The following is a 22,881-nucleotide window of genomic DNA, read 5'->3' as shown; positions in this document are numbered from 1 at the left end:
ACAGATGTAAATGTGAGTCAAGGTTGAAAGTGTAGTTAATTTCCATGGAGCAGAGCATCACTCTTCTGTTTGGTGTCTTTTTTTCTGTAGGTCAAAGATCTTTATCCGTTTCCCAAAAACTCTCTTCGCCACAGAAGATGCCCTAGAGGCAAAAAAACCAGAGATCGGTAAGAGATTACAAATATCTTACGTTAACATGACACGCATAAAACTTTGTAAGGTGCAGTTTGATTAGAGGACCAGAAAGGTCACAGTTGTAAACACTTTGCCTCTCACTTTCACAATAAATACATCCAACACTAGAGCTGCACTAATCTGAGTTTGGTGATTTACGTCTAATCATATTTTTTTTATATAGCTTTGACCTGCTGATGCTTATTTTAGGCAATTCCGATTTCTCTTTAAAATCTGCACTCTTTTTATTTGGTATGGGCTCAAATTCCAGTAATTTGTGCCCATAGATCTAAACATAAAAGACCTCACTGATACTAAAATGTATAATTTTGAATCCTCCTACCTAAGTAACAGCATCCACACCAAATAGTGTCCTCTGATTACACTGACAGGTTCATGGTTTGAAAAAAGTGCAGACTTGTGAGTTTCCATCCAGCCAATCACCAGTCAGGACATTGCAAACTGAGTCCTCTGTCCATATTTGTTTTATTCACAATAAACTGGCCTCATTAAGCAACGTGATGAACATTAAGGTGAACTCCATAGTGAATGAGGAACTCAGAACTATCTTCATAAATTTCATATCCAAAATGTGTTGTTTTTTTTTTTTTTTCTGTTTTGTTTTTCTCCAGCTGTGACGCTGCAGAAGTCTTGGAGAGGCTACAGGGAAAGAGCCAATTATCAGCGCATCAGACATGCAGGTCCCTACAAACGTCCTCTCTGGGCTTAACAACTTCTTAGTGTTGTGTCTTTCAGCTGGAAACTACATTTAACTTTACTCCTCTGAGGATGTAAGCTGAGTTTTTGATTTAATACGTTATCTTCAGCAAAGACTAATATGTGCATGTATCTGTTTGCATAGTTATCGTGATCCAGTCTGGGTGGCGAGGGATGAAAGGACGCAGGAGGGCTAAAAAGCGACGAGAGGCAGCTCACTTGATACGCAGGTGAAGGACTAATGCGTCGGTTTGGATTATTTTTGCAGATTTCCTTTTTCTGTCCACATAACTTTCTAAAAAAATAAATTCATTTTAGGTTCATAAAGGGCTTCATCAACCGTCATGAGGAGTACTGTGACGACAATGATTACTTCCTGGATCATGTACGCTGCTCCTTCCTGAAACATCTGAGGAAAAATCTCCCCAGGAGCGTTTTGGACAAGAGCTGGCCGACACCTCCTGCTTTGCTTGTTGAGGTAAGAGCAATACCAACAATATGTCCTTCAGCTGGCTAAAGCCACTACACCCACATAAAACACAACACTCTCCTCATACGGTTGTATTCCTGGCAGGCCTCTGAGCATCTCCAAGGGCTTCACATGCGGAACATGGTCATCAAGTACTGCAGGAGAGTTCAACCCGAATGGAAGAAGCAGGTACGTGTTACAGCAAATCCAACAATTTGCTGTATTGTTGTATAATGATTAAAGGTGATACTCTTTAGTCATCTGCTTAAGATGATTAAAGAGTATAAATAGATTCATTTTTTAGTTGGGGGCAGGACGGGAGAATCCAACTTTTCATTTGAGTTCATTTGTTCACTGGGAGGTAAAATCAGATTTTTACTAAATTACCTGCCACCCCCAATAATTCCTACAAAATAGCATTTTTGTAACTTATACTTTACTCTTTTAAATGGGCCAGAAAGTCTTGAAACTTGTAGCGAGCAATCCATTACAAGTTTCATATGAATATATGGTACAAGAAAGAGGATGATCTCTGTTAGCCACTGTTAAAAATGGGAAACACAAGCAAAAATGCAATTCAGTTTGGGTTCTGTATGTTATAAGAATACAACTACTTGACTAAAGGTGTATACACTTACTCATATACAGCTCTGGAAAAAAATTAAGAGACCTCTTAAAATGACCAGTTTCTCTGATTTCACTCTTTACAGGTAAATCTTTGAGTAAAATCAACATTATTCTTTTATTCTATGAACCACTGACGACATGTCTGTGAAATTCCAAGCAAAAATGTAGTTTTTATTTACAGAAAATGAGAAATGGTCAAAATAATGAAAAAGACACAGTGCTTTCAGACCTCAAATAATGCAAGGAAAACAATTCATATTCATTTAGAAACAACAATACTAATGTTTTAACTCAGAAATCAAGTTCAGAAATCAATATTTGGTAGAATGACCAGGAGGTTCTCAATGGGGTTCAGTGGAGTGATGTCACAACTTTTTTCAGAGCTGTGTAGCCCAACTAATAATTAAAAAGTTAAATAATGACAGAACTGTGTCAAACAAGACTGAAGGAGGACACAAGTTTATCTTGTTGCCACAAACATTAGGTAGATTGGTACTTGCAGTTAAAAAACATCTCCAAAGCTCACTGTTAGAAAACTGCAGCAAAGAGTGTCGGCTTGGGATAATCAAGACTCAACTGTTGTTTCAGAGGCATGCCAGCAAGAAAAAAACATTTTCTGTCATACAATATAAGTTATCACTAGGATAACAGTGTGCTTTGGTTAGCTGGGTCTAACAAACAGTCTGATATTTGTAATGACACTGGAGGATTTGTGATGTGGGTCTGCTGCTCTCCCAAAGGCCCAGAGAGCAGGAGATTTCAAATAAGTCTCTATAAAACTGAAAAACTGGATATTTACTCAAAACATGGCAAATAAATGCAGAAATGGGTCAGCTGACATAATAACAACCTCCTTCTGTGACCATCCTTTTTTTTTGCAAGATCCCTGTGGGGTGAGTTGAAGAGAGGAGAGTGTAAAAGAGGATCTGGATGTTTTGCACATCTTTACCAGGAATGTCAGTGACTGTCCTCACCCTTTCAGTGTAAATTAACCTCAGAGTATTTTACTTTGTTTGACTTCTGTGTTTCCTTCAGATGATGCAAAAGGTTGTAGCCAGTGAGATCTTCAAGGATCAGAAGGGCAGCTATCCTCAAAGTGTTGGGAGGCTGTTTCTGGATACCAGGCTTGGTAAACCTTCACATATCCCACGTTTACCTCCGTGCCATGAACAGAGATGTCACCGACTATTTCCATTGCTTTACAGAGCGAGAGCAAATCAGCCTAAAAGTCCTCCAGACTCTCGGGAGTGAAAAAGTGCAGGTGGGATTAAACATAATGAAGAACGATAAACAAACGCTCCCTGGCAGTAACATGTGTTCCTTGTTTTTCTCAGTATGGAGTCTCCGTCATAAAGTACGACAGGAGGGGCTTCAAGCCTCGCCTCCGTCAGTTGCTCCTCACCAACTCCTTCGCAGTGTTGGTGGACCGGACCAAGATCAAGCAGAGGTTGGACTACGCCGCTCTGAGAGGTGAAAACCAACTGCAGAGGTTGAAGATGTGAAAAAACGTTCACATCTTGGTTTTTTCTTAACCTCCAACAAATGTTTCTGAATTTCTGAAACTATCCCAGCATGGTTGATAAGGTGGTATGAAAAGAGACCTATTATCCTACCTTGTACAGGTTAGCATAGGTCTACTGGCTATGCAAAACATTTTCATTACTTTTTTTACACAAAATCATTCGCAGGTAGTGAGATCTTAGAAGAAGAATGAACTTGCTTTAGGACCTCTTGTCACTCAACATTTACTCTTGCATGTGAAAATGGCTGCAAACTAATGTGTAATTATAAAACACCACTGGCATTTGACAAACTATAATGTTTAGTTCTTGCTTCACAATTGGTGACTATATGATGTAAAGCACTTTTAACTGCCTTGTTGCTGAAATGTGCTACACAATTAAACTGGAATTGATTTGAATTGAACCGTACATCTTCGAAAAGCATTAGTAAAGCGTCCTGCGTAACCAAAACCAACATTTGGTTTCTGAATGGTAAGGAAACAACAACCAGCTAACCAAACATCCTGGAGCTCAGCTTCCATTACTTTGTAACGGCGCAGTGACCATTAATTATGACTTGACAACTGGGAGGTTTTTGCTTATTTTACAAACAAAAAATATGAACCTATAGCCTCCAAATTTTTTCAGCTTTTTTTAAAAGACTGTTTTTAGAATCAGTTCAGACCCAAATGGAAGCATAAAACGTGCAAAATATGAATTTTGCAACCGACGTCACCTTTAGAGTTAAAGGAATCAAAAATTTAGTTTTACAGTCGATTGAGTTTAATATGGGTTTTCTTTCTAATCAGGCATCTTTGTGAGCTCTCTCTGTGACGGGATGGTTGTTCTGCGCATGCCGTGCGAGGATAACAAACAGAAGGTACTGCAGGGTGTGCTGCTTATCTGTGTGAACCAAAAATGCAGCTAGTTTAATCCCAGCTGTGCCTCCCTCAGGGCGACGCTGTGCTGCACTGCAGCCATGTGATCGAACTGGTGACCAAACTGGCCATGATGGCCAGCAAGACTAACTACGTCAACGTCAGCCCTGGCAGGTCAGAACTTTTTTTACTGCTCTGGTCTTCTGGAGTGATGAATTTTGCAAACTGAACTCACAATCTCGTTCTGTCCTGGTTGTGCAACATGGGGTGTGGATCGCAGCATTCGGTTTACCGTGTCCAGAACCAAGGAGGGAATAATAGATTTCATCAGGGGTTCAGAGTTGAAGGTGGCCAAAGGCAAAAGAGGACATCTGCTGGTGGTGAGTCAGCGGCTGTTCTCCGGTCATGCAGAGAGGCTGCGTGGGAGGGAGTCTCTGTTTTTGTATGAAAGAAAAAAAAAAACTTCCATCCAGCTGACTGTGTTGAAACTGTGTTTTCCTCTTCAGACCGCTCCTCAGAGCAGCGCCACATGAAGATCCTTTAATCAGCAGGACGATAGTCAGGATGGATGATGCTGAAGTCGGCATCAGATTTGAAGCTTCGTGTTTGGCATCTAAGGGCTCTTTCACTGCTTTCAGATAATCTGCACTGTTTTAAATCAGCTCTAGCTCAACATCAAAGTGCTGCTGCAGCACTGTTTACTTATCATGCCATGAACACGTGGATCTCGGTAAATTAGAAGATGATAAAAACAAAAAGTTGATTCAACCCTTCAGTTCAACAAGTAAATCTAAGACGTTTTCAAGACTGACCACAAACAACAATATACTCTTATTGCTTAGGTTAATTTGAAGGATTTTTGCTTTTATGAAAACATAAGGTTCGGTTTCTCAGAAAATTGGATTATTAATTACAAAAGGGTTTTTTATTACAGAAATGCTACAGCCCGCGCAGTCATGGGGATGAGTGCTGACTTGGGAGAGGTCCAGCAAACCATGTTTAAAAAACCCCCAGGTTCAGCCACAAAATGTCATTTCTAAAGAATCTTGACATTTGCAAAGGACCGTGTCCACGTATTAGAAGGTTAAATGGAGGGGGGGAAAGTGACATGGAAAAAGGCTTAATTGAGAAGATTGTGGGACAAAACTCAGGCAAGAGTTTTGAATTTTAAAACGTGTAAACAGAGATTTGAGTGATTCAAGAACCACTAAACAGAAATATCCAGGACATAAACTAAACGTGTCCTATTACTGATGTTGATTCACTCCTTTCCCAGAGACATTAGAAATGCCTTTCATGGATGAAAAATAAATAAATATTGAACAGATTGCAACAGTTTGCCATTTGTGAAACATTTTTTTCTGTTTTTGATATTTAGACAACCTTAGGTGAAAGGTGGACTAAATTTTAAAGTGTTCAGAAATACTATTTATAAAAAAATCCGAACACAAATTGTCTTAAAGAGTCTGAATCAGAGCAGAATCATTTAGTACAGACTAAACTTCTCTAAATGACGGTTTTCAAGAAGAACCCCATACAAGATGGTCTAAATGCCAACAGAACAAGGTTCCACAAATAATTGTAAGCAAGTGTAAAACAATTTGACAAGTGTTTCAGAATTGAGAAGGTTTGAACACAAGGAATAAATGTTTCACAAATCACAAATTGTGTTTCTGATAATCTGGAATTAGTCTAGAATAATCCAGTCTGAACTAAAAAAGATGCAGTTTCAAGCACAAACACGGTGGTGGTTGCAAAGGGCCCAAACGCAGAAAAAACACAGAGGCAGAAGTGAAGCAAAAAGAAAACCAGCAAAAAGCAATGAAAACCAGTGAGTTCATGTGCTGAGGCAACAGTGGAGAAAGACACGGGGTGTAAGCGTGGTAGTCAAAGAGTAAGGAACGGCTGTGGAAGAGAGCAAACAGGCAGACTGAGGGAAGAAGAAGAAGAAGAATGACACAAAATGAGACTAAATTGAGACCCAAATAAAGTACAAACCCAGGGGGAAAGACCAGACCGAAATCCAAGAGAAATAAATCCAAATGCACAAAGAACACAAGAATTTACAAAGAAATTAAACACAAAGAAACTAAACACAATATGGCAAACTGATAGTAACAATAATAACTACATCTGGCAAGACCTTTTTCTAACAGTAATAAACCCAGAGGTAATTAGAGATGAACACAAAGAAAACCAAAATTACACATGGGGTTGTACGAGATTTTCACTGTGAGTAAAAATATCACGTTGTCACAATATTAAAAGTAAAATGTGAGATATTGTGTAATTGCTTTTATGTGAAAATACAATTATTTGTACTGTTGCTAAATTAACATAAAATCTGCTTTTTCTTATTTTAATAATGTTATGTGCACCATTTATTTAATGTTATTTTGATTTTAATACTAAAAAACATATGATAAATACTGTTGACTTGTAACAGAAATGCTTCTTATGGCACTCGCGCTAAAATAGTTTCTCTTATCTTAATAAAAGTGATGCACTGCATCCACACTGCTGTTTTTTTTAATAGTTTTCACAATATATAGCATTTATCGGTGTTTTTTTCAAAACCAGAATTACTTTCAAGCAGCCAAATTTGCCTTTCTTGTAACCAAGAAAGACGTGTGGGAAGGGAGGGTCAACACTACAAAATGCTAAATAAAACTGATAATTTTCTCTCAATAAAAGCACTTCAAAATGCTGGAGCATCTCTTTAAAAATCAATATCTTGGTACCGGTAACTTGCCAATGCTTTGTTGCATCAATAAATAATTTAAATACAAGTGTCTCAAATCAGAACCTTATGTGTAATAATTGAACCGAGTTTTGACCATTTTAATTGTTTTTAGATCTTGAACTTGAGCTGAGCAACTTTCGTCTAGATTTTTTTAAAGTAGTGAAATGACCCTTTACTCAAATGTCAGATCGGACATTATAACCAAGACTGAAGGACTATGACTCCAAACCTTTCATAGCTGTTGGTTTGGAGCTGCCTGAAAGTATGAAACATGTCTTATGTTATACATTGACTTACAGCAACTACTATTAACTATTTAAGTGTTAGAAACATGAAGTCTTCACTGTTTTTCTCAGTACATTTATTGAAACCCTTCAGCAACACTGTTCAGTACAAAATACGTTCTGTAAAACTCTGTTTCTCTACTCATGAAATGTTCAAATAAACCACTTTAAAAATAAATAGCATATTAATAAATATTATAATAATAATAAATAGCAAATACTTCTTTGGAAAGTCCTGAAGACTGAGGCGGCGGAAAAACAGGATGTTGGGACGTCTGTTGGAGACATGTGTCTAACATCCAATTAGAGGACAGATAGAAACTTTGGGAAATACCCCCAAAAAGCCCTGGGATATTCAGAAGTACATCATTGAAAAAAAAGTAATCCAATGTTTAGATTAACGTTATACAGCTGTTAATCCCATAGCTGTGGGCTGATGGTTCAGTTTTTGTCCTAAGTCTTCTGTCTAAGCAGTCTTTTGTGTCACAAGTGTGTCTTGGAGGCCAGCAGAAGAAAGTCCCTTGCTAGTTTGGTGAGGTAAAGGTTTAAGTCCCTGAGAATGATGTAGCCCTCCACTGTGCTTTCCCACACGGTTCTGGAGCTCCTCAGTCGGTTCTGGAGCGTTGCAGCAGGCGTCGGTCTGACCCAGGAACTCCTTACAACTCTCATCTAGAGGAAGAAAGCAAAACAAAGTTTATCAGACCAGCTGCAGTGTCACTTCCTTTAAAACTCACGTGGACTTTAACAGAGAGCGAGACCAAACAAGAAAAAGAAACAAACAAAAATACATGGGCGTATGTCAGTAGGAGTTGTGGGTACCTGACTGCTGACTTGGCTCATCAGGTCCCGTAAATCCAGCTGAATGTGTTTGATGCTCTGAAGCAAACTGGCTGCCGTCCTTTGTGTGTTCAGCTCCTTCTCCAGCTGCTTCCTTTTCCTCTCCAGCATGCTCCAGTAGGACTGGATGTCTCTGAACGCGCCGTCTAGACGGTCCCAGTCCTGATCAAGCAACAGGAGACAAATATAGGTCCATTACATAACAAGAGTATTGCACATACCCGCCTGTACATGCTTGCAGCTCTGAAAGGGGAATTCCTCTCAAATTTTCTTAAACTTTATGGCCTGCAAGGCGAGGCTTTCGGGTGATGTCACCAGACTTTTTTTTTTTTTTTTTTTTAAGAATTCTAGGGGGAAAAAACTCAACGGAATTAGAAATTCTCAGTAATGTTCGCAAATTACAGTGTGACAGCCGTCACACATCAATGCATCACTGTACATTTTTGTTCTCCATGAATTTGTTCTTTGGCTCTTACCGACAGCTGAAGCCAGTTGCTGAAGTCAGTGGAAAGCAAAGGCAGATCTCTCAAGCGGTGGCTTCGGTCCTCGAAATGTACGTTTCCCATCTGCTGCTCCTTCTGTGAAAATAAAAGTCAGGTATAAAGCAAAAAAAAAAAAAAAAAACGAGCTGAGATGGGCGGTTCTAGGCTGTTGACTAGAACCTGTTGACTGGGTCAGAACTGGGTCAGAACTGATTGCTATGGGGGCTGCACAGTGGCACAGTTGGTAGCACTGTTGCCTTGCAGCAAGAAGGTCCTGGGTTCAATTCCCCGCCTGGGGTCTTTCTGCATGGAGTTTGCATGTTCTCCCTGTGCATGATGGGTACTCCGGCTTCCTCCCACAGTCCAAAAACATGACTGTTAGGTTAAATCAGTCTCTCTCTAAATTCTCCTTGTCGCCAGGGACAGGTCGCCAGTCTGTCGCAGTTGCCCTGCGACCTGTCCAGGGTGACCACGCCTCTCTCCCAGAACGTTCGCTGGAGATAGGCACCAGCACCCCTGGTGACCCCTCTAGGAACAAGGGTGTAAAGAAAATGGATGGATGGTTGCTATGGCTCCTGAACTGACTAAATAATACTAAATTAATTTCTCATGATTATATGCACTGGCACAGAAACTATAACTAATTGATCCCTTGGATCAATTTTGACTTTCACAATATAAAAGATGAATGTAAAATTAAGGTGTTGCACTTTTAGATGCAGTCGTATTGCAATAGGATCACAGTTTTCATCTGCTAGATCTCTTATTATATTTAACAATAAAATATTGTCCTGCTTTGTTTCATTGTTTTGTTCTGACCCCACCCTGACCCCCCGGCAAATTAGCTCCAGATTTAATTAACTTACATATTTCTTCAGAAGGTTCTGCACCCTGGTTCGCGTGGATCTTGTGAGACGAAATGAGTTCTTGTATTTATTTTTCTGGACAAATGGCGATGAAGGAGCAGATTCCACGCAGCTCATTATGCACCAAAGAAGGAAGAAAGCGCACCAACTGGGCATCTGGAACAGACACAGGGGATTCATGTGTTGCAAGCTAAAATCACGTTTGAGAGATTACATTTTCTTAAAAAGATTATTAAAGTTGGACAACACTGAACCAGATCATGCAGCTGGATTTGAGCCACCGCTGCCAAATATAGAAAATAAAACAGATGTTACTTTGCACATTTACGGGAGTTTTCAAATATTTCTGAAAGAAATTCCACACCACAACTTTAGTCTTTCCCCAGACATCTGCTTACCAAGTATACACTTCATTTCTTATGCAATTCAATACCACCGTTTCTGGCGGAGTTGCACAAACACATAAAACAGAAGTGTCCCAATTCCTCTAAACACTTTCAATGTGGAAGGAAGTATTTAGGCCTTCTTTTAGCGCAGCAAGGCAGCCTGCAGGCAGCAGACCCCACTAAGGAAGGATGTTGCAGGCAAAAAAGATGAAGTCAGATTGCAAAACGTAACTTTCCTATTTCTGTCCTGCAGTTCTGCTGAACTTTGCTGTTGAGAAGGAAAAAGCCAATATTCCCATTTATGCTAGTCTTTTTATGTAATTGCATCATGTGTTGAGACTAAATGACTCAGTGTATCTGTCACACAATGCATGATGAAGCCTCCCATTTCTCTGCTGTGTATCAGTAATGGATTAATAGTTTATAGTTGATAAGAGTATAGTTCATTGAAGATCAAGTAAACAAACAGCAATCAGTGGCTTACAAAGACAATAAATATACAGGTGTAATATCTGAGTCAGACACTCAGGGCCTCTAATATAAACAAGCAAAACATTTCCATTAAATTGTTAATACACAGATATGTGTATTAACAATACACATATAATAACAATTAACTATATATATATATATATATATATATATATATATATATATATATATATATATATATATATATATATATATATATATATATAGTAGTTGTTGAATTTGGCTTACCTTCAGGGTGATGTGATGTGCAGCTTTGGCGAGTTTACTAAATCAAACTTACCACAGCTGCTGTTTATATTCATTTATATACTTTCAGTTTCTGTCTTCTACCCCTCTCCTCCCACTCTTTCTCTCTCTCGCTCGCTCGTCTTGCTCTGTTTCTCTCTCTCTCTCTTTCTCACCATCTTTCTGTCTTGAAAAGTTTCACCTTCTTGTGGTCAGTGAAGTGTTTCTTAACGAAACACATGAACGAGAGCAAGAGCAGGAAAACACCTCATTGCCGTGACACAAACTTGCCAGATTTTTTTTTTTTATTTGACTAGAGAAACATTGAGATGTACAGCATTGTGTACCCCAGCAGTGAGATTAAACCAAGGAATTATTATTTTGTGTAAAACTTAAAATCCTAAATTCTGAAACTTCTACTTTTTTTTTTTTGTTTTTTTTGTCAAGTTCAGCCTTCAAGCCTGAGCATTGAGTCAGCCTTGACTGCATCTTGGGGAAATCTTTCAGGAGTCTCATGATTCTAGTACTCAATTACTCAGTTTCAATGTATCTCACAAGGGAAATAAATACTCTAGAAAAGACCCTGTCATTATGATTATTTGGTCACTTCATTACTGGAAACAGTAAATATTTCCCAACAGCTGGAAGAAAAAGGATTGATGAAAGAAAAAAACATGGCTTTCTGTTGTTATTATTATTATTATTATTATTATTATTATTATTATTATTATTATTATTATTATTATTATTATTACTGCCTGAACCTATCTTCTCCTTTTTAGGTCAAGTAGAATTACCAAACCTATTTCTATTTTCTAAATAAAAATAATGAGAGAAAGAATAGGTCATTTTTATTAATGAATGTCTTCAAAGTAAGAAATTTACATTCAGAATGATTTCTATCTCTTTAGGTGAAATATGGGTCATAGCTGCAAGGAAACATATAGAATTGGAAATTTTCAAATCTTTTTTTGCACTTCAACTTGACTGCCGGGTAAAATTTACCCGAACAATATCTATGTAAAAAGTAGACCCAGGGGTTGGTACAGATGTGTAAAATAAATAAATTTTCAATTTATATGTAGAGTGAACCTATTAAGACAAATAGAAAAAGTTTCATGCAAAAAAATGTCCAACTATTTTTAAAAAGAATTTAAAGAGCTGATGATGATATCATGACTTTATAAACCTCTGTGAGATTATCATGGCACATCCGTCACCTGTGGATGTATTTCAGGAACATACCTAGAACACACTGCTTTCATTTTTAGAAAGTCCAAGTCTTCCTCCTGGGTCCGAGCGCCAAAGACTTTCATTTGTCAATTAAATTTTCTAATACCACTCTCTCTCTCTGTGTGTGTTTGAGTCTTTCCAGGTTGAAATGGTTTGTCAACTTTACTTGTGTATGACTAAAAACAAATGTGAATATTGTCAAAATTAAAACACAGGCATAGCTCTCCCAAAAATAGCTACAATCATACAATTGTGAATAAAATTTAAAAAGTTGTGAAATAATAATAATTCTCCAAATACCCTGTTGTTATTTGACTGAAATTTATGTTTTTTCATTTCTTCATTTACACTGACTTATTTGTAAATACCAGTTTTCCAGAGAACGCTGAAATTAGATCTCTGCTTCCTCACTATATCAGCCCAGAGGCGTAATGCAGCTATTTTCATTAAATTGAGTTTGAAAAGTCTTCATAAAATCTCACCATAAGAATTTCCACTTAATGGATATTCTGACGTGTGTAGAAAAAATAGCAACTTTCCTCAAAAAATCTGCTTATTTCATTTTTTAAACATGAAAGAAAAGAAAATCTGACACACTTCTCCATCACGATAAGTAGCATCACGAGAAGGTTTCAACATCATTTTCAGCATGACACATCAGGAATTCACCTAAGCTAAGCACTCTTCTCTGAAGACTTTCTTGATGCTGGCCAGTGTTGATTTTCAGGCTGTTCAAATTATGTGAAATCCCAAGTTTAGTTGTTGACAGAAGTTTATGTGGTTTTTTTGGTTTTTGTAGGAACCAAAATTTCCTTGAATCGTTATGAGATTTTTTCCTCAACACTACATTCTAAAAACTGCTTTAGTTAAATTGGCTAATTGCCATCTTCAGATAGTCTCTGTTTGAACTCTGCTCGCTTATGAAACATTTTCTGCTCTTTTCTGGAACAAAATGCACCATTGCCTAGCAACCTCTCAGCCAATAGAATGAAAGTGTTGTACAGGGTGCGTTTGTTTCCTTCTAGCGGGTGTGCCTGTGTGACTACTATCGATTGTAGCAACCTGCGCCACCCACTGCATGCAGGGAGAAACAACGGCCTCAGCTTTCTACTCCATGTTACACTAAACATCCGCTAGCCGTGTGCTACTTATTGCTAACAGCCTTCTGATATTAGGCAGGTGTTTGTTCACCCAACCAAATCCCAACCACCCAAGAGTCCAAGCAGAAAAATTCCCCTATAGTGTTTTGGATGTGACAGCAAAGGGGTTAAACACCATAATTTAATGATGCTATCGTTTCTTTTTAAAGTTAGCTCACTTCTAACCCGGCAGCATTTGGATTAATAATCCAGCTGTTTCTGTGATCATTAAAACCAAGTCTTCATGAGGGGAAGTCCCGTTTTTTTCTTTTAAAAAATAGAAGAAAAAAGAGAGTATAACCCCTTATGTCTATTTAAAGTAAAGCATTGCTCAGCTTTACAGTGACAGTTTGAGAGTGTGAGTCAGTAGACTTTCAGTGACTTATTTACTGTCGAAACCACAGCAAAACTCACTTCCGCCACTACAGAAGGAGCTAAACATTAAGCAAGCTAACAGCCAACATTGCTAAACTCTCATTGTTGTTCTATATGAATGTTAGAAACAAAGCATTATATGGCACTTAAAAAATGTTGGCTTCTTCTAGTAAAAGTAGTTTTAATCAATTGTGACTCCTTGGTTGAGTTACATAAGACCACCATTTTGAACAGCCTGAGCAGCCCCTTAGTCTAGGTTGACTCATGTCCACTTTCCACATTCTGTGTAGGAACTTCATCAGTTCATGACAATCCCCAGGTTTTCATTGTTTTTCAACAGACATGCTCAAATTGACTGGCACAATGAATATTTGACATCCTCCTGGAGCAGCTGAGTAGTGGATGGATGATTATGTTCTTAAATAGTTTTATTTGGATAATCTTTCTCCCCAATTGTCCGGTTTTATGCTCAAAGCAGTCTTATTCCTGCATTCCATTTGGCTTTAAGTTGGATGTTTGAGAGACATTACTTTCTTGATTCGCTACAACAGAGAGAATCGTTTGTAGGGAGACTGACTGTATCAGTAAAGCCATTACTGATACAGTAAATGTTAAACCAGAATATTTGAGTGCATGGAGGAAGTAATAATAGTAACAGTGGCAAACATGTTAACTGGCTTTCTAAACTATGAAGGTCGGAGTACCAGAGCCTGATCTGGAACCAGTTTGGATCCGGTTAAGCTTCGTATTTCTTTCCGGCTCGGTGGATCTGTTGGTAAAATGAAAAGCCGTTACTGACTGTATCAGTAAAGCCATTACTGATACAGTCAGTAACGGCTTTTCATGCTAGGTGTTGTCACATAGAAAGCAGTACAAGACTCTGTAAACCCATTCCAGAACCTATGTTTCTCTTAGGAACTAGTAACAAAGTCTAGCCGGTTCAAAAATGTAAACAAAAAGACCCCCAAAATCAATAGCTTCCATGTAACTCAAACACTGAGAATCAAATCTGAATGGTGAACACTAGAACACTAGACTAACTAGAGAACACTATGAATGAACTAATGAACACTAGATGAACACTAGACTAACAAGACACCTGATTTCATAAGATTTTTATTGATTCACTACTTTATATTGATATTTGTATGTAAAATTATGGATTACGCTTTAATATCTTCCAGTTAATATAACAGAAAGACTTGTTTTACTATGCTGGACTAATATAAGTCACCAATTTCTATTAGTTTTAATTAATTTCCTTCTTTATGTTCAAATTTGATGGGGAAATAATTGATCATATATTTACTATAGCTTTCAATGTGGCTACTAATTTGTATGTCATGAAGGAAAGTATTAAAATATAATTCATAATTCATGCCATCCAGAACAACAAATTGGTGACAGAGTGCATTTTTCACACTGCTGATAAATGTGTTTCTATGTATGAAGGTGTCAAAGATCCTGCAAGTCACATGGACACAAAAAGGCTGTGCAAAGAGAGAGTTCATATATATATATTCCCTCCACTTTTGACACTGTGTCTCTGCTTTAGTTAAACAACCCAGAACCCTGTGCTGCATTACTATAAATGTCCCACGACTGAACAAATACCACATGGCCTCCACTCTCCTTCTCAAACACACACACAACATGGCAACAACATTAAAATACACATATCCGACCAGTTTTACTTACTGGGCTGATACCAATGTCGATACTGATATATTGTGCATTCCTTGGAATTATTTACATTTTTCCTAATCTTAAATTAGATTGTTTGTTTTTTTATCCCACAGTTATTAAATTAATTTATATAAATGTTCTCAATAAAATCTATAATAATTGACATAGTAAAACAAACAGTGCTAAATATCTTGTATCAAGACATGACCATGTCTTATCTTGCTGGTAAATTTTATTTTAAATTCTTTGTCACACTACTTATTTTCAATGTACGGTTGTGTCAGCATACATTACTGTCTTAGGGGCACGTAAATAAGGGGCATAATTTCCCTTTTGTGTCAACCATTATAACCACAACCTGACCAACATGCAGTTTTTAATGCCAATTTCTACTTTTAAGTTATTTCAAGCTTATCTGTTACTCAGCAACATGCATGTATGTTTCCTTGTTATTTGCAGAAAGTATTTCCACTCAAAGCACAAGGGATTTTAAAAGTTTAATAAATGTTAGCAAAATTTGTACCCATTTCTATTTTGTATGGCTTGTTGATTCATTCATTTGCCTGGTAAATTCACGTCTTCTATTTTGTAAAAAGAGATATTGGTTCTGATGAAACTTGCTGAAAGTGTCAATTTTTCAGTGACAGAAATAAAACAATGTAACTACAAAAACATTAAGTTTCTTCCTTATAAACTATTTGTGACGATCAATACATAATTTCTAACTGAATGAAAACTGCAAGAGAATTTGCTTGCCTGGGGTGATTCCTTTTGGGGGGAACTAATGTTGTGGTTAATAAAGGGGGAAGAGCCACATGAAGAAGGGCTTTCCTCATTTTCACTACCTCTTTTGAAACTTACCGATATGGTAATACTAGTTTTCCCATGTGACACTTGCAATTTACTATCAATCTATTACCAATCTTGTTCACTTGTGGTTTCAAAAACCGCTTTAGCTTTAGTTTTAGTTTTAGTTTTCCTTCCAAAAAGTGCTTGCAAGTCTGAAAAGACACCCACTCATGCAATTCATTTTATCGTAAATTGCATACCGGCACATGTGTTAATCATGTGCATTGCAAGGAGGGCTAAGTCATGTGGCTTTTTTTCTCCATTTTAATCAATGTTGTTAAAGGGCTAATGAAGCAAGCAAGAAAATAGCACTCTTTGTTTAATTTCACATACACATTGTGGTCATTTCATTCTTCAGAACAAAGAGGTGAGAGTAAAGTGTAACTCGCAGAACATTCATGAATTTCTGATTAACTAAATGCAATAGGCAAAAGATGCAGGTTCAGTGGTAATTTCAATAAAAAATGAAGAGAAAAAGTTTTAAAATGCAGGAAAACCAGAATAAAACAAAATGTAATGTAAAATAAAGCCAGACATGAGACACAGTCATGATTGTGGAGAAGTCACCTCCACGGGAGGTGACTGTAGTTGACAAGACGAACCGGCAAGGAGTGACTGACAGTGAGCAACTTAAATACTGGGGAGGTTAAAAGGTGAACAAAAGACCTGGGCTGATGAGATAACTGATTACAGGTGTGACTGGAGGGAGCCTGAAGCAGATTGAGGAGACATAGAGAGAGAAAGTGGCACAGGGGGCGCTGAAGAGTACACAGGGGAAGAGGATGGCCATCTAACCCTAAAGAAACATAAAACTAAAGTATCAAGAATAACTATAAACATGAAATTAACCTACCTGGAAACGCTAAGAAGAACTGAACTAGAATTATCTAATCAAAGAAAAGACTAAGGAATACAAAATAATCAGACTTGAATAAATAAAACTCTAAAACAACCTGGGATTCTAATAACAACAAATATAAGAACACAAACTGAAACTAGAATAACTAAGAAAGAACTAAACAAAAACATGGCTAGTCTAAATAAAAGAGAAACTTAGAAACATAGAAATAAACAAAACCCCAAACCAAGTTCAACAAGCTTTTTCCACCTTAAAGACTTTCATACACCAGACTGTTTTTCATTGTTGTCTGCTGTCCTGAGCAAATCAGCAATGTTCAGTGCTACTTCAGAGTTACCATGGATATCATGGCTAATTCCCTGACTAATGCTTTCTCTCTTTCTCTCTCTCTGAGGAGATGGAGAGATGCAATTATCTTTCATTTTCTCTCTCACACTCGCTTTATCTTTCTCTCTCTCCTCATGGTTGGTCACCGATGTTCTTTAACAAACCTCTGAGACCTTCACAGAATAAATGCATTCTGATATGACATTCCTTACAGATGCATTATTTACTCACCAGATGGATTCTGGAGGCGACTGGATGAATTTAATTCTATTTTCAGATTTAAATTTATAAGGAACTTTTAAAACCACTTATAACATTTCTTCATTCAAAAATTATGCTCCACTTGGAGTCTGTGTTTCATTCAAAATCCCCCCAAAATATATTGAAGTTTGTGACTGTATTGCAAACACATGAAAAAAAAATTTCAAACAGTATACATTTTTGTCTGCTAAATAAAGGCACTGCATACAGAATATGCAGGGGAAAAAATTAATATAGCCAAAACATTTTCTAGCATTGCATTAAAAATAATCCATCCATTCTGTTAAAAACAACTTTAAATAGTGCCACCTGATTAAATGTTAACTCTAGTGTATAAAGACACATATATTTTGATTAATCAGACTTTTTAAACAATCCAGAGAATAGATTGTTCTATTAGTACCATTAGTAAAGGGAAAGAAACAAACACATGCAACACCAGTCACACTCAAAGACTTGGGAACAAAACAAATGTGTTAAATGTCATTCTCTGTTTGGTCCTATTTCTTACATTTCAACTACATAAGCATTAGACTTTTGATTTAGTTCAATTAAGCTTATTTCCTTGGCCTGACACTAAATTACAGCAAACGTCATCTCAAGGTACTGCAAAGTAAAAACCGTCTTAATGTTTTAGAGCAAGTAAGCCAAAGTTTCATTACGTTGGTTTACTTGGTCAGCACTCGATATTAAATAAATGTTAAAATCTGTGTGACTTTATGACCTTTATCTTTAAAGTAAATTCTGCCAGTACAGTTTAACTTAAAACGCGACGTTTAATGTTTTAGTTTCAAATCCTGATTGTAGTTCAGGGAAAAATTTACTTCTTATAAGATTGCCTTTTTGCAGAACTACTCTCCCCGTTAGTGGCGAAGCCCTTTCCCGCTCCCTCTCATATAATGACTCATAAAATAACGACTCCTTGGAAATGTATTTCAAAGTAGTTTCTTTTTTCAATTTTCTTTGGATGAACTAGGAGTTTTACCAAACATGTAGATACATTTTTTTTATATCTACATTGATCTCCAGTGCAAAATGCTAAATATTCACAAACAGTTTCAAATATTGTACAACAAAAATATTTTTTTAATTCATCTATCCTACTTGATATGTACTGAATTTTTTATGAAGTAGAAAAAAAGCAGTTCCACAAAAAGTATGGCCTCTGTATGGAACATTTTTCCAATTTGTAAACTATCACTGTTTTCCTTCCACTTCACAATCATTCACCAATTTGTATTAGTCTTTTATACACAATATTGATCACATATTAAAATTTCTGATTATAAATTGAAAGACCTACTAATATATTTTACTACATAAAAGCCTGTATCTTTGTGGAGATGTCATTATTGAAATAGATAATGATTTAAAAGCTCTTTGCATGTTAGTAAACCAGAATATTTCAGCCTGCAAATAACCCATATTTAGCTGCAGACTCTAATTTCCACCTGCAGCCTGTTGCAGTTTGATGTATAGAAAAGAATAAAAAAATTAAATGATGGGATTGTTGAATTACAAAGTATTGGAAAAGTTATACAGGAGAAAATGAAAATATACTAAATAACAGTTACAAACCCACATGTGCTTACAAGTATGCCAAGAGACTAGTCACCGTCTTACAGAAAATTGCCTGCATGTATTGTTCTTCAGTTCTGCCACAGTTCCAAGTATAAGAAAAAAGTTGAGGCCTCCATCAAGAGCTTTTATGGGAAAAGTTAGGACTTGTGTAAAATATTATTCATTCATGAATAATGATCATGTAACAAACCTCTGGAAGACCTTTGTTGCCCATTTCCTTAAAGCTGTGCATGTCTAAGGAACATCACTGCCATCTGAAAGACATCCAAGCATATTTTGTGGTTCTGTACTTTACCTCACATGAACTTTCCTTCCCCTTAGAGGTCATGCTCACACTGAAGGGGTCTTGAAGAAGGCAGCGAGATGTTGAACAACAGGCAAGGACAGCTGGACAAACACAACAGAGAAGCTGGACTAAACATTTGATCATTTGGGTCACCACCTGGGGAGTCACAAGTTGACATGCTAAGACGATGTGATGTTTGAAGTCCAGGAGGGGGCTATCGTCCTGGGTATTCTTTACACAAGCATCACACTCTGTGCCAGGCTCTGGCTCTATAAAAGCAGCTGTTGGTTCACAGACAGACAGATGTGCTCTTGGTTGCTTCCTTTTTTGCCATCTCTAACATTATTTTGTCACCGTTGTTGGATCAGGAAAATGTTTGCAACCGTCGCGCTTCTGGTCTTCATGTGTCTGACCACCACCACCCATGCAGACCATCATCATGAGCCTTGTCGTAAGACACTTTTAATACTTCTGTTGATACCCTTTTGTCTATTTAAGGTTGAGGATTTTTGATACTTTCTGCAAAGGTTGTATAGTTTTATTTTTCAGTGTGGTTTGCCTGGTGGATAAATGTGCATTACTCTTTTGTTTCAGATACACACAACATGACTGGATTTATGAGTGTGGTGAGTCTTTATCTTTATTGTGATTAAGATCTAACCAGTAATGCAAAAAACTTAAAATGTTCTTGTCTTTGAAATTAACCAGATGAATCTGAAAGGTGAAACAAAAGCATTTGGGTCATTCACTTATGACTCAGTGGGCAAGAAACTGAGGTTCAGCTCCAACGAGAGTCACCCGGCAGACACATCACTTGATTTGGACCTGCTGATGCTTTTCGATGAGGTAGCTCATAAATTTCACCCTTTCCCCCTCCAAAGAAATGTCTCATTGAGGTTGTTTCATGACCTGACAAGTGAATATGTTTTTGCTTTCAACAGGGGATTTTCTATGAGATTGACATCAAAAACCATAGCTGTGAGAAGAAAAAGCTTCAAATGCCCTTGCATCCTTTTGACATTCCTGATGATGCCAAGTTTCACAGTACAGTGACCACCGGGAGTTCCTCCATTAAAGGCGAGGGACTGAAAGTCAATATCTGGACTGGATCACTGACAAATATGAAAGGTGGGATAGTTTCTATGAGATGTGACTTCAGTATGGCTTTATAACTTCAGCAATTTTCAAGTTTGATTTCTGATTTCTCTGTCAGGTTCATACTCCATGTCTGTAACCACGGGATGTTTGCCAGTATCCACTTTCTATTTCACTGAAACCACATCATTCTTCTTCAGGTTAGTTTTAGGTGGTTCTTTTGGGCATGTAGAAACAGGATGTAATGGGTAACGTTGCCAAATTTCCCTGTAAATTTCATGCTTTTTTTTTTTTTTTTTCTTCACAGCAACATGGATGTCGAACTGGAAATCAAGGATCCTGACCTCCTTGTGGTGCCCTCTATTTGTCTCGAAAAGCCTGTGGAAGACACCCCCGAGGGAACAGTAAACAGCTTCCTCAACGAGTTCATGTAGATGAAACCTGCTAGTGAAAAATGAAACTCGCATCAAATCATGACTTCCCAGAATTATTTTTGCTTTTCTTTAGTTTTTATGCTTAGCTCCAGTTTTTCTTTTGATGCTCCACTTCATCCCACCTTTTTTTTTAATCACGTCTCTCTGCCCTGAGAAAAAAAAAACCCTGTGCTGAATTGATATTGGATTTTGATGCAAGGTGAAAATCTATGGTAAGGATTGCGTAATTAGAAAAGAAAACTAACAAATGATGGCTGTTCAAATTTGTACCACCACTGACAAAACATGTAAAATATGATTCATAAAAATGTCGAAGCTGCCAAAAGTGTGATGTGTTTCATTTTTGCCAGTATTTTTTTGTTTGAACAAAAATGATTTACAGTAAAGGTGTGGTTTGGGTCACGGAACATTATAAACTTAGCCAAGTCCAGAAACCTTTCAAAACATTTTTTTACACAAATGAATATTAAATTAATGTTAAGCATGTTGCTATGAGTGTCCCAATCCAGAAAAGAAACAAATTGTTATATGTTTCCACATGGGATTATTTAAATAAAATCATAAACAAGCACACTAAATAATAAATAGAAATATCAAAGCATTCTTCAGACGTGTCATCAATACAATATAATGCATAATTTCATAATTCAGTGTGTGTCAATAGAGTTTTAATTTTTCACTTGCATAATTGTTCGCAATTTATTTAAGATTTCATTGTACGTGTGCTGTGTGTGCACTACAGCACAGGAACAGCACAATGAATAAAGGTATCAAATGTGATTGGTTACCATAAATAGCATGTTAACTTACAATCAGTTACTTTAACTGTTGCATTTCTATAGCCACCCACTGACCAACTCCCCACCTTCAGGAGAAAGATTACTAAATTCAATAAATTTAATAAATTATGAATTCTTAAATTACTGCAAAACATGCAAAGAAATTTAAACCCTCTCTGCACCCAAAAATGATTATATTATAGAGTTCAGGTAATTGCAGGAACTTTTCCATTGTTTCATAGGTTTGACACTACTTGTCCTCCGTTTCAGGAACTTTCTGTACAATGCCTTATTACACTCTCACTTTTCTGTTTTTCACTTAAGCTTCATCATCCTGTTAGTGTTAGTATGTGATTTCCCTTTTGTGTTTTTACTTATCTTAGCAGCTTTGAAAGTGAAAACATGTTGTGCTGAGTTTACTTAAAATTTAAGCAAAGCAAAGTGGAGAATGAAAAAACAAGATAGTGTCAGGCTTAAAGAACAAAATAATAAGCACAAAAAAATCCCCCACAGACCTGAAACAGGACCTGAAGGAAGCATTATATTTCTGAAGATCATCAATTTGTGTTTGAGTAATGATCTCAAATCACAAAGTTATTTGATTGATTGTTTATGTTCCTACTGCTAATAAAAAATTACGACAAACTACCATCTTGGTCAGCAATAGCTTAGAAAAAGCAAGTATTGTGTATAGAAAATACATAATACCACCTCTTTAATGTTTCAGGATGCAGCCCTAGCTGTTTTGACATAACTTGTAGAAATAAAGCACATCATTGTTTTGATGTTTTGGGATTGTTGTGAAGCCTACATCTTCGTGTTTTCCAATGGAAAACTTCAGCTTGATCAACTTCTTTATTTTTTAACAGCATTGTTGAGCATAGAGTGCTTGGGTCCCTCTTGTACAGGCTACACAAGTCAACAAATCATATGAAGCTGATATATTTTACTATTTTCTAATTTATTTATTTACTTCAGAAAAATAGAGGGACAGACTTATTCAAAAAGGTTTTTCTTGGGACAAAAAACCCCCCAGTACGTAAAAGGAAAAGGGGGGTTTTGAAGACATTCAGAAATAAAGTTGTTAATTGCATGGGAAAATGTTAAATAATCATCTCGAAACAGTTGCAAAATGACTACAAAATGAGGAAACCAAGACCACTATTACCTTCCTTTGTGGTGGTTAACCTTAAAGTATCATTCTAAGAGCGAAGTGTATGACAAGGTCACAGAAGAACCCTTGGTAATTTTTAAGCAACTGGAAACACTTCTCACGTGTCGGGAGAAAGCCAGAT

At 37.0% G+C, this 22,881-nt stretch overlaps 3 protein-coding genes across 4 annotated transcripts in view; 2 read left to right on the top strand and 1 right to left on the bottom strand.

Moving 5' to 3' along the window:
• Positions 1 to 7,572, top strand: part of LOC102225469 (unconventional myosin-Ic-like) — a 28,011-nt gene extending 20,439 nt beyond the window's left edge. For both annotated transcript variants that reach the window (XM_005806630.3, XM_023342320.1), the window contains 12 exons: positions 91 to 167; positions 807 to 875; positions 1,037 to 1,121; positions 1,210 to 1,369; positions 1,466 to 1,549; positions 3,023 to 3,116; positions 3,193 to 3,248; positions 3,322 to 3,457; positions 4,299 to 4,369; positions 4,444 to 4,541; positions 4,648 to 4,747; positions 4,874 to 7,572. In XM_005806630.3, the coding sequence (XP_005806687.2) occupies positions 91 to 167; positions 807 to 875; positions 1,037 to 1,121; positions 1,210 to 1,369; positions 1,466 to 1,549; positions 3,023 to 3,116; positions 3,193 to 3,248; positions 3,322 to 3,457; positions 4,299 to 4,369; positions 4,444 to 4,541; positions 4,648 to 4,747; positions 4,874 to 4,900 (1,057 nt within the window). In that variant the 3' untranslated portion in view covers positions 4,901 to 7,572. The remainder of the gene's footprint in view (positions 1 to 90; positions 168 to 806; positions 876 to 1,036; positions 1,122 to 1,209; positions 1,370 to 1,465; positions 1,550 to 3,022; positions 3,117 to 3,192; positions 3,249 to 3,321; positions 3,458 to 4,298; positions 4,370 to 4,443; positions 4,542 to 4,647; positions 4,748 to 4,873) is intronic.
• LOC111610075 lies at positions 7,257 to 10,707 on the bottom strand. The gene is made up of 5 exons (XM_023342322.1): positions 10,686 to 10,707; positions 9,580 to 9,735; positions 8,708 to 8,809; positions 8,214 to 8,393; positions 7,257 to 8,063 (listed from the first exon to the last, which is right to left on the bottom strand). The coding sequence occupies exons 2-5, from the start codon at positions 9,733 to 9,735 to the stop codon at positions 7,878 to 7,880; spliced, it is 624 nt and encodes a 207-aa protein (XP_023198090.1). The 5' UTR covers positions 10,686 to 10,707; the 3' UTR covers positions 7,257 to 7,877.
• An 8,748-nt stretch (positions 10,708 to 19,455) lies between these two features.
• LOC102225211 (ependymin-2-like) lies at positions 19,456 to 21,132 on the top strand. Its single transcript, XM_005806629.3, has 6 exons — positions 19,456 to 19,729; positions 19,873 to 19,904; positions 19,987 to 20,124; positions 20,220 to 20,406; positions 20,492 to 20,573; positions 20,681 to 21,132. Exons 1-6 carry the CDS (start codon positions 19,471 to 19,473, stop codon positions 20,805 to 20,807), a joined length of 825 nt encoding a protein of 274 aa, XP_005806686.2. The 5' UTR covers positions 19,456 to 19,470; the 3' UTR covers positions 20,808 to 21,132.
• The last annotated feature ends 1,749 nt before the right edge of the window (positions 21,133 to 22,881 follow it).

This window comes from Xiphophorus maculatus, chromosome 11 (genome assembly GCF_002775205.1).
Source record: "Xiphophorus maculatus strain JP 163 A chromosome 11, X_maculatus-5.0-male, whole genome shotgun sequence".
Lineage (NCBI taxonomy): Eukaryota > Metazoa > Chordata > Actinopteri > Cyprinodontiformes > Poeciliidae > Xiphophorus > Xiphophorus maculatus.
The sequence above is the reverse complement of the archived record's forward strand: the minus strand, read 5'-3'. Positions and strand labels throughout refer to the sequence as shown.

Bases quoted from the DNA above. Each gene is read 5' to 3' on its own strand.
- LOC111610075 (XM_023342322.1), bottom strand. From the start codon at position 9,735: ATGCCCAGTTGGTGCGCTTTCTTCCTTCTTTGGTGCATAATGAGCTGC. The intron at 8,394-8,707 runs GTAAGAGCCAAA...TTGCTTGATCAG, and splicing joins GCAACTGGCTTCAGCTGTCG to GACTGGGACCGTCTAGACGG. The intron at 8,064-8,213 runs GTACCCACAACT...TTCTTCCTCTAG, and splicing joins TGAGCCAAGTCAGCAGTCAG to ATGAGAGTTGTAAGGAGTTC.
- LOC102225211 (XM_005806629.3), top strand. From the start codon at position 19,471: ATGTTTGAAGTCCAGGAGGGGGCTATCGTCCTGGGTATTCTTTACACA. The intron at 20,407-20,491 runs GTGGGATAGTTT...TTTCTCTGTCAG, and splicing joins ATCACTGACAAATATGAAAG to GTTCATACTCCATGTCTGTA. The intron at 20,574-20,680 runs GTTAGTTTTAGG...TTTTCTTCACAG, and splicing joins ACCACATCATTCTTCTTCAG to CAACATGGATGTCGAACTGG.